This window comes from Mus pahari, chromosome 5 (genome assembly GCF_900095145.1).
Source record: "Mus pahari chromosome 5, PAHARI_EIJ_v1.1, whole genome shotgun sequence".
NCBI classification, from domain to species: Eukaryota; Metazoa; Chordata; class Mammalia; order Rodentia; family Muridae; genus Mus; species Mus pahari.
In genome coordinates, this window is record NC_034594.1 from 81,027,941 (window position 1) to 81,040,792 (window position 12,852).

At 39.0% G+C, this 12,852-nt stretch overlaps 1 protein-coding gene across 1 annotated transcript in view; it reads left to right on the plus strand.

Moving 5' to 3' along the window:
* Nucleotides 1-12,852, plus strand: part of Cdh20 (cadherin 20) — a 220,421-nt gene that overhangs the window by 171,140 nt on the left and 36,429 nt on the right. The window contains exons 6-7 of the mRNA XM_021197692.1: nt 1,114-1,301; nt 8,435-8,688. Coding sequence (XP_021053351.1) covers nt 1,114-1,301; nt 8,435-8,688 — 442 coding nt within the window. The remainder of the gene's footprint in view (nt 1-1,113; nt 1,302-8,434; nt 8,689-12,852) is intronic.

Sequence of the window (12,852 nt, forward strand, 5' to 3'; positions counted from 1 at the left end):
GAGAGAGGAAGAGAGAGAGGAAGAGAAGAAGCAGAAGAGGAAGAGGAGGAGGAGGAAGTGGAGGAGGAGGAGGAGGAGAAGGAAAAGAAGGAGGAGGAGGAGGAGGAAGACGAGGAGGAGGAGGAAGAGAACATGGACTCCTGACTATTAATCTCCTGGCTAGAAGAACCACGGCTGAGGGCATAGGGGGTCAAAGATGACATATTTTAATCTGGGTGGCAGAGAGAACTCCTGACAGAGCAGAGGATGCATAAAGAAACTAGTGGCAGGCAGTAGCATGACAAATTCAGATTTGAATAGTAAGTGAAAAAGGAAACAATCAGGTTGAATGTCCTTAAGGAAGGTGGAGATGCACAACCAAGACAGTAGAACAAAGCTCAGGAATGGTGGTATGACTTAGGAAAGTGAGTGCCTGATGGGAGAAAACTGGAGATGTCAAAATGGCAGACCCAGTTCCAGGTTGAACACTTGTCCAGGAACAGGGAAAACACTGATCTCTATACACTCAGGACCACTGGACAGACATGGGACTTCAGCACACAGACCAGAACAAGAAGGGAAATTAGAGCATTTGAGATTTGACAGAAGAAATATGTTCTTTGTGATCATATGCTTCCCAGGGAAAACATGACATTCAGAAAAATATTCCCATTCATACAGAATAGTAAAGATGAGGAGGCAAGGTGCTTCTCACTACTCGGAAGGAAGAGCTCCATCTTGTCTTTTTACCTGTCTTATTCTTAGGGTCAGAGTAAAGATATTTTGACACTCTGGACTGAAAACTTAAACTGTAAAATTTAAGCTTTAACTTAAGTTTTAAACCACGACCAACGTTCTGCATGGAATGCCTGATAAAATATGATAACAGGCATGGTTTTGCAGCAGATTATCAAGAATGCATGTTTCTGGGCTGGGCGTGGTGGCGCACACCTTTAATCCCAGCACTTGGGAGGCAGAGGCAGTAGGATTTCTGAGTTTGAGGCCATCCTGGTCTAGAGTAAGTTCCAGGACAGCCAGGATTACACAGAGAAACCCTGTCTCAAAAATAAATAAATAAATAAATAATAAAAGAAATTTGAAAGAAAGAATGCATGTTTCTGCTTTTCTTCACAGAACATTATCAGATGAGTGTGCTAGAATCCGCTCCAATTAGCTCTACTGTGGGCAGAGTGTTTGCCAAGGACTTGGATGAAGGAATCAATGCAGAGATGAAGTATACCATTGTGGATGGAGATGGTGCAGATGCTTTTGATATTAATACAGACCAAAACTTCCAAGTTGGCATCATAACTGTGAAGAAGGTAATCCAGTTTCTTTTTTTCAGATCTTCTTAAAGGCACTTTGTGTGTAAAATTGTTGAGAAGGGTGGTTGTATACTAGGATATATCTTATTTCAAATCCACTGATAAGATCTCTTTCCTAGAGCGATGAGATGTCTCAGCAGGTAAAAGTCCTTTCAGCAAAAAACCTGACGACCTCGAATCAACATTGCTAGGAGAGAATCAGCTCCCCAAAGCTTTCCTCCTCACCTCCAAATTGCAACGTGGCATAGGCACACCCTAATTCAGACACATTATACTTACATGCGCATGCATGTGCATACACACAAACATATATTTAAAAATAATTCTTTCTAATTATGCTTTAAAACACCTCTCAATGCTTGGACTTTACATGCAAAATCTTGGCTGTGGCATCATTTTATAAAAAGGATTATTAAAAATATATTATAAATGAGCCACTTCAATTTAGTCACTTAAAAACTGTAATAGCTTGATGCTCTAATGTTGTTAATGACTCAATCAATACTTGAATTCCACATCTTTACATCAGTTTCCAATAAATAGCAAAGTAAGCTATCATATTATTATTATGAATAAATAAATAACACATAGCACTTTTTAATCACTTATTGAAGACCCTTAAATGCAAATAAAATGTGAAAGAGTGCAAACGAAAACTTCTTGGTTCCATCATAAGGTTCCATATTCCCTAAAGCACATATGGATAAATTCAGTAAATGAAAGGTAAATATTTCCTATTTTAATTTGTGTGTGTGTGTGTGTGCGTGTGTGTACAACATATGTATGTTTGTGTGTGCATATGTTTGTGCATAGTACATTTGTCAGATGCATGTGAAGGAAAGAGGCTGATTAACATGCCTTAGGAATCACCCTTGTTGTCTCCATAGCCCTGACATTGTAGACATGCACTGATGCCTGGCTTTTACACAGATGCTTGGGATCCAACTCAGGTCCTCATGCTCGTGTGATGAGTACTTTAGTGACTAAGCCAACTCCTAACCGTGATTAACAGTTTTAAAAGACAGAATTTATGACCTAAGGAGGTGGGTCAGTGGATAAAGCATGAAGAGCAGAGCTCCCCAGATCCCACTTGAAAAGTGAGCGATCCTACCATCTGTCTGATCTCAAGCTGTATTACAGAGCGATAGTGATAAAAACTGCATGGTATTGGTAACAGAGACAGGCAGATAGATCAATAGAACAGAATTGAAATCCAAAAATGAACCCATACATCTATGGTCACTTGATCTTTGACAAAGGAGCTAAAACCATCAAGTTGAGAAAAGACAGCATTTTCAATAAATGGTGCTGGTTCAACTGTAGGTCAGCATGTAGAAGAATGCAAATCGATCTATTTTTATCTCCTTCTACAAAGCTGGAATCCAAGTGGATCAAGGACCTCCTCATAAAACCAGATACACTGAAACTAACAGAAGAGAAAGTGAGGAAGAGCCTGGAACACATGGGCACAGGGGAAATTTTACTAAATAGAACTCGAATGGCTCACACTCTAATATCAAGAATTGACAAATGGGACCTTATAAAAATCACAAAGATTCTGTGAGGCAAAGGACACTGTCAATAGGATAAAACAGCAACCAACAGATGGGAAAAAGATCTTCACCAACCCTACATCCGATAGAGGGCGAATATTCAATATATACAAAGAACTCAAGAAGTTAGACTCAAAAAAAAAAAACAAAAACAAAAACAAATAACCATATTTTAAAATGGGCTACAGAGCTAAACAAAGAATTCTCAAATGAGGAATACCGAATGGCTGAGAACCACCTAAAGAAATGTTCAACATTCTTACTCATCAGTGAAATGCAAATGGAAACAACCCTGAGATTCTACCTCACACCAGTCAGAATGGCTAAGATCAAAAACTCAGGTGACAGCAGATACTGGCAAGGATGTGAAAAAAGAAGAACACTCCTCCACTGCTGGTGGGATTGCAAGCTGGTACAACCACTCTGGTACCAGTTTGGCGGTTCCTCAGGAAATTGGACATAGTACTACCTTAGGACCCAGCTATACCACTCCTGGGCAGATACCCAGAGATGCTCCAACATGTAATAAGGATACATGCTCCACTATGTTCATAGTAGCCTTATTTATAATAGCCAGAGCTCTGGAAAGAACCCAAATGTCCTTCAACAGAGGAGTGGATACAGAAAATTTGGTACATTTACACAATGGAGTACTACTTAGCTATTAAAAACAATGACTTCATGAAATCCTTACGTAAATGGATGGAACTAGAAAATATCTTAAGTGAGGTAACAATCACAAAAGAACACGCATGCTATGCACTCATTGATAACTATATGTTAGCCCAAAAACTTGGAATACCCAAAATACAATTCACAGACTACATGAAGCTCAAGAAGAAGGAAGACCAAAGTGTGGATACTTCGGTCCTTCTAAGAAGGGGGAGGAGATACAAAGACAAAATGTGGAGCAGAGACTGAAGGGAAGGCCATCCAGAGACTGCCCCACTGGGGATCCCTCCCATATATAGTTACCAAACCCAGACACTATTGTGGATGCCAAGTGCTTGCTGACAGGAGCCTGATATAGCTATCTCCTGAGAGGCTCTACCAAAGACTGACAAATACAGAGGTGGGTGCTTGCAGTCAACCATTGAACTGAGCACGGGGGTCCCCAATTGAGGAGTTAGAGAAGGGACTGAAGGAGCTGAAGTGGTTTGCAACCCCATAGGAGGTACAATAGTATCAACCAACCAGACCCCCCAGAGCTCCCAGGGACTAAACCACCAGCCAAAGAGTACACATGTAGTGACCCATGGCTCCAGCCACATATGTAGCAGAGGATGGCCTTGTCGGAGATCAATGGGAGGAGAGGGCATTGGTCCTGTGAAGGCTCTATGCCCCAGCGTAGGAGAATTCGAAGGCAGGAAAGAGGGAGTAGGTGGGTGGGTTGGTGAGCACCCTCATAGAAGCAGGGAAAGCGGGGATCAGAAAGAGGGGTTTTGGAGGGGAAACCAGGTAAGGGGATAATATTTAAAATGTAAATAAAGAAAGTATCTAATAAATTTTAAAAAATCCCAGCATGGGATTTAAATATATATAATAATATATATTTAATATAAATATAAATATATATATATTAATATATATATTAAAAAACAAACAAACAAACAGGGTCCTAGGGATCCAGGTTCAGTGAGAGACCTTACATCAATAAATATAGAAGAGAACAAAGACACAAGTTGTCAAATTTGGGCCCACACACATACATACATGTAAACACATATGCAAACACACACACACACACAAACACACTCAAATAAATTGAATCTAATAACTTATAAATGAATTTTTCATTTAAAACCTTAACTTATAAAACATTGATTTGCCTCAAACTCACCCTGCCATCTGCAGGGAAACTTGCTCATGCCTGGTGCCATGGTCAGACTTCTCAGTCCACTACCTGCCCTGGGATCCTTCCCAAGCAGTTGTGTACCTCTCAAGAGCTATGCTCTTCCCAAGGGCCACTGGTGACTCTATCCTGCCACCTCTCCAGAGACTTCCGAAGCAGACACATTCATGTCATCTGTGCTAAGATCTCCTAGCCCCACCCTGCTGCTGTCTACTCGGAGACCTGATCCAAGCTGTCACATAGATGACCTTGCCCTCACACTGTCCTCCTGCCTGGAACATTACCCAATCAGCTCATTGCATGGCTGATAGGAGGACCCCAGCAACCCTGGGTAATCACTAAACTGTTATCACCCTTTTCCTTTTCACTCACAAATCAATAGGTTTCCAAATGACTGAACCTCAGAACCTCCTACCTGGTCCAAAGCCAGCCAAGTTAAGACCACAGCAGCAAAAAATACAGCACAGCAAAGAAACAGATTTATGCTAAATTCCTCCAACCAGAAATCCTCAGAGCCAGCAAACAATGATGCTGAACTAGTACAAAATGCTAAGATTGACTTATAAATCCTCAAACACACTTACATAGTTAAAACATTACAATTCATTATTTTTGAAAGTTAATAATGTAATAACTTTATAGGTGATAAAATAATAACAATTATTACATGGGAAAAAATTAAAAGTATCTTTAACTAAACAATAACACACCACTAACCATCACGAGATAATGCCCGATGTTTTGAATAAATAGTTTCTTTTTTTTTTTTTTTTTTTGAGATCATGAAGGTGGAACTTTGAATAAATAGTTTCTTAAATGCAAAAGTAAAAATTAAAAAATTAGCCAATTATAAAATGGAGCTTTTCTAAAGGCTGATTGGTTAATTTCATTTGAAAAAAAAATGTTCTAAATAATAAAATAATACTAACTTATATTAAATTATTATTATATAAGTTAAATATCATCACAGGCATTCATTTTTAAAAACATTTATTAGTACCACAATTTGAGTAAACTAAAACTATCTTTTCTTGCCTCCCTTATCTGGAAAAAAAATTGACATTGCAAACCAGAACCTTGACTCTCAATGTCACTATCCAAATTGTATACACGTTCAATAAAAACAGACATCAATTTTTCTTAGACTGTTTTTATTCCTTTTCTGAACATATGAGCTGCCAGAAAATATAATTAAGAACAAAGCCAATACGTTGGGTAGATGGACTAATAACATATAATAAATATTTTAAAGGCTACTGACTGCTCAGTCCGTGTGTCTGGAACAACTCCCAGACCCATCATCTTCCTTTGTCATTAATAATGTCAAATAAAATTGAAACAAAAGTTTTGCTTTTGATTTATTTCTCTTAGGTCTATTATTTGTCTGAAAAGCACATACTTTTCAAAAAGAGAAATAAAGTTGATTTGAAAGAATCGGGTCTTCATACAGCCACAGTGATTGCTACACAGGACTGTGTGTCATTTTAGCTTTTAAGTAATCGGATGATTGATTTTCAGTCTCTTAAATTCTTGAAATATGTAATTTTCAGAATGTACTTTGTTCTGTGGTAGCATGATAGTGTGCCATTTTCTAGTCTTCAACTTAGCTTCCATCTGCCAGTGGAAAATAAGTAATTGTAGTCAGTCCATTCTCCTCTGAGACAGGTCACAAAACACAAAAATTCTATTCTTTTTTATTCTAATAAATCATAATTTATAATTCTTATCATTACTTTATATACCACTTAAAATTTTCCAACTTTCTGTTATCCATTGCCTTGTTTGTAATTATCTGACGAGCTCTCTTAGAGGCACATGTTTAGCTCACCTGTATCGGAGTCACTCCCTGCTGCTGTTTCTGTACCCTTCTGCAGACAGAATCTTTCAGAAGCCATTTTAGATAGCAATAAATTCCAGTACATGTAGTAGCAATATCAAACCCAGCCCTAGTGTCGACTGGATACGACTTGCCAGGGCACTAACAACTAGAGCTCAACACTTGCTAAGTACACAGCAATTGTAATGTAGCTTCAGTCACCAAGCAGCTGCATTCCCAAAGTATAAGATACAAATGAACCTAGATGCCACACATCCCCAAATCCTAGTATGCCATCATATAAATGTTAAGACATAAAATTTTGTCGCACTATTTAATGAAATAATACTTTTTTTTTTTTTACTACATATTGGGTGTTTGACCTTGGTACACACTGGGGAATGAAAACCCAAAGGAGTCCTTGCTTTTGACCTTAAATCTGAAGAAAGAAAATATATAGAAGTTTTGTAATAAAAACTTACCCTCGCTACATGGATGTGGTGAACAGAACATGGGTCTTCTAAGAGAACAGCAATCACTCTTAACCATTGAACCATCTCTCTACTCTCCCAATTTTATATTTTATAATATGGGATCATAATAGACAAAACTGATTTCTTTTTGTTTTAATTTTCTTTATTTTCTTTATTTACATTTCAAATGCTATCCTGAAAGTTCCCTATACCCCCCCCCGCCCCTGCTCCCCTACCCACCCACTCCCACTACTTGGCCCAGGCCTTCCCTTGTGCTGGGTCATATAAAGTTTGCAAGACCAAGGGGCCTCTATTCCCAGTGATGGCCGATTTAGGCCACCTTCTGCTACATATGCAGCTAGAGACACAAGCTCAGGGGGTACTGGTTAGTTCATATTGTTGTTCCACCTACAGGGTTGCAGCCCCCTTCAGTTCCTTGGGTACTTTCTCTAGTTCCTCCATTGGGGACCCTGTGTTCCATTCAATAGCTGGCTGTGAGCATCCACTTCGGTCAAAACTGATTTCTTGTACGTGAATCCTGGTCAAAGAATTTGTAAGTTTGGATCAGCATCTTAGCTGGCACTATGAATCCCTGGGACCCTGTCTTCTGAGCTTTCTGAATCTTTGAAGTTTTATGCTGAACAGAATTTTAAAGTGAAGTTTAAAAGGGACCATCTATGTACACCAAAGAAACAAAGGTTGATGTGGCATAGTGTGTCAAGAATCTTAGTGAGGCACTTAACATATTTCCTTAGAGTAAGTGTTGCTTTGAAAAGCAAGAAGAAAACAAGTCTATTACATTCTTTTAACCCAGAATACAAAGTGATGGGTTTCCCTATAATTTTTGTAGATTGCATATCATTATATTTGCTCATATTCACTCCCCTCCTTCCTTCTCCATCCCTCCTCCACTCTCCCTAGTCCCATTCCTTCCCCAAAATAGTTCCCCTTGAAAGAAATTTAAGAAGAAAACAAAACCATAAGCCTAATTGCACGGACATCCTAGGACAGAACACTAACTTGATCCTAATTGTCCAACATCTTTCCAAAAGAGAAAGCCAAAACACAAGGCCACCAGCCATCTTGTCTGCTTGGGACAGAAGGGTTCTGGGGAAACAAATTCCCTTCTAACAATTTGATCATGAAAATGATGGTCCCCAAACTCTCTCTCTACAGACCACACTGGTTAAAGTCAAAGGAGTTAAAACTGAGCCTTCTGGACACCATCCTTCCTTTTTTACCTATGACCAAACTGATGTTATCACCCAGAACTTCAGAACAAGACAAAAAGTGGCCCTGTTTTTACCTTTTTCTCTTTTCTACTTTTTTGGTGAATTTGGGGTTTCTCTACTAATCATCAGATCAGTATTGGATGTTCTTTTCACTCAGGGCATGTATGCTTCAGGCTGACCATTTTTCTTCTTGTTGCCTTTCAGCCTCTGAGTTTTGAAAGCAAGAAAAGCTACACCCTGAAGGTGGAAGGATCCAATCCTCACCTAGAGATGCGTTTTCTGAACCTTGGCCCATTTCAGGACACAACAACAGTGCACATCAGTGTGGAGGATGTGGACGAGCCCCCTGTGTTTGAGCCTGGCTTTTATTTTGTGGAGGTGCCAGAGGATGTGACAATTGGAACAACCATACAGATCATTTCTGCCAAGGACCCAGACGTAACCAACAACTCAATCAGGTTTTCCCATAGATTTTCCCTTTCTCCTTATAGCCTGTAATGCTCTAACATTCTCACCTTTGGTTCTTCCTCTTTAAATCCCATCTCTGGAAACTCTTCTCTGAGTTTTTTTGTTCTTGTTGTTCAAATAACATGACATCATGTAACTGAAAAATTAGATGTCATCATATCTTAACTTCAGTTTCATTTAGTTCATATATGCACATACACACACCCTTATATCTCAGTCAGAGCTCCACTGCCACTTGGAATTGTATCAGTCTTGGCTCATTTGGGGGTCGAATCCTGGGCATTGATTCCCAAATGCCAGGACCTCTGGTCTTAACCCACAAAATGCTTTTGCAACCCAGCAAGTGCCTAGATACTGCTAAATATCCTGGGGATATGATGCAAACAACCCAAGAGCAGATCCACAATTACCAAGCAACCGGAGTCACTTACACAAATGTCATACTCTTCAAAAGCACGCCTCTTTTCAAACTTTATTAGTATTTTAAGTTAGCACACAAAGTGTTTTGTTGCATTTTCATGTGTTCATACTTTATTCTTATTCATCCTTTTCCCTACTACCCTTTACTCCATTGCTCTGGTCCACTTCTCCCCCCACAAATAGTCTTCCTTGCTTTCATATTAGAGTGATTCCACTATCCCATTTCCCCTCCCTTAAGATATATTGGGGTTTTTTTGATCCCCTTTCTATTTTCATGTCATACTCCCTCACATTACACACACACACACACACACACACACACACACACACACACATTTAAATCTAGATTCCACATATCTGAGTAAACACGAGTTTGGTTTGTAGAGCTTATTTTGCATACCACGAACTCCTAGTCCATCTACGGTCCTGAAAAGGCTATGATTTCATTTTTCCTTTGTCATGGATGAATAAACTCCACTGTGTATATTAGCCATATATTCTTTATCTACTCATGGGTGAATAGATGTTCAGGCTGGTCCCACAGCTTAGCTATTATGAACAGAGCAGCAAAAAAATCATGGTTGTGCAAGTGTCTTTGTTGCATGAGGACTTGGAGTCCTTTGGGTAAACACCCAGAGAAGATTCAACTGGGTCCCATGGTAGTTCTGTTTTGGGTTTTGGAAGAAATGCCATACTGACTTCTGCAGTAGCTGTAGCAGCTTACACTTCTACCAGCAATGTCTAAGGGTCTCCTTTCCCTACATCTTCAGCAGCACTTTTGTTTGTTTCCTAGAGATGAAATGCAGTCTCAAAGTAGTTATAGTTTACTTTCCCTGATGGCTAAGAGTATTGAACACATTTTCAAATGCTTATTGCCCGCTCTTATTTCTTCTTTTGAGAACTGTCAGTTCATTTTATTAGCCCATTTCTCAAATTGGGTGATTTGTAGGGAGCGCTGGTGTTTAATTTTGTAGCTCTATGTGTATTCTAGACATTGATCTTCTAGCTGATGAATGGCTGGAATAGACTATATTTACCATGAAGACTGTTTCTTTTGCAGAAGCTGCTTGACTTCATGTAATCATATTTGCCAGTTCTCAGATCTGCCCTGTGTAGTTGTATTCCCTCCCATATCAGTATCTTGAATTACATTGCCTGGATTTTTCACTGGAAGTTTCAAGGTTTCAAGCTCTGTTAGGACCTGTTAAGGTCTGTGAGCCATTTGGAGCTGATGTTTGCAAAGGTCTCTAGTTTCACCACTCGGTGTCCTGATATTTACTGTTCTCAGCATCATTTGTTGAAGAGCTTGTTTCTTTTCCAATATATGATTTTTGACAAGTTTGTAAAAAAAAAAAAAATGAGGTGGCTACAGCTGTCTGGGTTTATTTCTGGGTTCTATTTTCTACTGTGTTAGTTACATATCTGTTTTTTGTGCCAGGAACTTGATTATTTTGTTACTACAGCTCTTTAGTGTAATTTGACAACAGGAATTATGAAACGTCCAACAGTGTTTTGTATTGCTTAGTCTTCTTTGCTCTTCTATGTTATGCATAATTACATAACAATGAGCTACAATCAGATATTTTCATATATGGATGCAATGTACTGTTTATCACTCACACTTCCTATCACCCTCTTTTGTCCCCCTCCCATTTTCACTGATCCTCTTCCAAATTAGTCCCCATTCTGCTTTCATGTCCTTAGGGATTTTTTTTTTTTTTGGTTGGTTGGTTGGTTGGTTGGTTGGTTGGTTGGTTGGTTGACTAGCTGTTTGGTTGGTTAGTTGGTTGGTTAGTTGCTTGGTGTTAGAGGTTTTCTCTGGGTTACGTGTACCCAGTGACTTTTATGACATCGTCTACAGGAATATGGGTGTAGGGTTATTTACAGTAGCATGGGCATCTTTCTAGTGGCTACATCTCTGAAGAAAATGGTTCTCTTTCCTCCTGTAGTCATTAACTTCATACAGATTTGTAGAGAATGCTGAAGCCTCAGGATCCCTCCCACTTCCATGGCAACATTTGGGTGGGTCTAATCTTCAGCAGGTGATCATAGCTGCTGTGACTCAAGCATGCAGTAGCCATGTCATGCTTAGAGGATAACTTTCCTCAATACTCCATCACTTCTTCCAGCTCTTAAATTCTTCCTGCCCCTACTCCACAATGTTCCTTGAGCATAGGAGAAAACATGCAGATGCTTTCTTCCAGCTGAATAGTCAATGATCACTTAGCCTCATCATTTTGATCTGTTATGAGCCTCTACAGTTGCCATAGCAGCTGACAGCAGCACCAGTCTATAGGCATAAACATTTTGCTTCCATATGAGTTCAAAAATTGGTTTTTCTAGCTCTGTGAAGAATGTAATTGGAATTTTGATGGAGATTACAGTGAATCTTAGGTCTCTGTAATTTGACCATTCTTACAATACTAATTCTATCGATCTCAGCATGGAATGCTTTTTCATATTCTAGCATCTTGCTCAGTTTCCTTCTTCACTGTTTCAAAGTTTTCATTGTAAAGATCTTTAACTTCTTTTAGGTTAACTTTATCCCTGGGTATTTTTAAGTGATGGTGAATGAGCTTTTCCCTGCTTCCTTCATCAGAGAGTTTATCACTTGTATATAGAAAGATGCTGATTTTTGTAATTTGAAATTACTTAGTGGTAAATATATTCATTGTACATTCTTTCAAGTTTTATTAGATTATGTCATTTTTTACATTTAAAACAAATGGAAAAGACCAGGTTTGTGATAGCATATGACAACGTATAATCACAGCACTTAGAAGGCAGAGAAAGAGAACATCATCAGTGTGATCTACATAGTGAATTCCAGGCTAGCCAGAGCTATACAACTATAGAGTAGTAGTGCCCTGTATAGTTGTATAAAGTGAGTCCCTGGTCTCAAAAACTAAATAAAATAAACAATCGAAGTGGGAAAGTATCACACATCAAATTTAGCATTCAACATATTGCTTTATATTACAGAAAAAAGAACAGACATAGAAACTCCTCCTCAGGTCAGTAGCTTTGAGCACAGACGGAATGGCCAGAGAGTCCTCTCTACTACACACAGCCCTACATCTCTGTCTCTCCAAGCTATGTTTTCATATTGAAGGTTCCACCCAAGATGCTCTCCCCCCCCCCAAGACTGGAGAACTACACTTACAATCTTGGCTATTTCGGGTTCGCTCTAGAAACAAAGTGTAAACAGCTGGTCGACAGGCTGACACCTCAACCTTCCACAGCCACTGCCAAGCCTCTGACGCCAGATTAACAAATGATTAGAATTCCAAGGCTGTTTGAGGCCATCTGCCACATTAATTGTTGAACGCCACAAAGTACAATGAATCTGGAGCTTCGGTACAGATAAAACATTTTAAACACACCCCCATTCATCAAACGCCTTTTCTGTCACCTGGCTGTTTCCCTCATCTGGTGTCGTTTGTATTTAATGAAATGTGCTTTTAGAGTTTAACAAGAATGGTTTTCTCCAGGGGTTTCTACACCAGGGGAAAATCTGCTCCCTCTGACTAACTAGTAAACATATTACATGTTCAAGCATCAAAATGGCTAAAAGTAATTTTAGTTCTTTCATTTTTACAAAAAATAATATTTCTGAGTTATAAAAACCTTATAAATTTACATTTCAATCTTAAGCTCTTTTTTAAATTTTTTTTATTATTTTCTTTATTTACATTTCAAATGCTATCTCGAAAGTTTCCCATACCCCTCCCCCC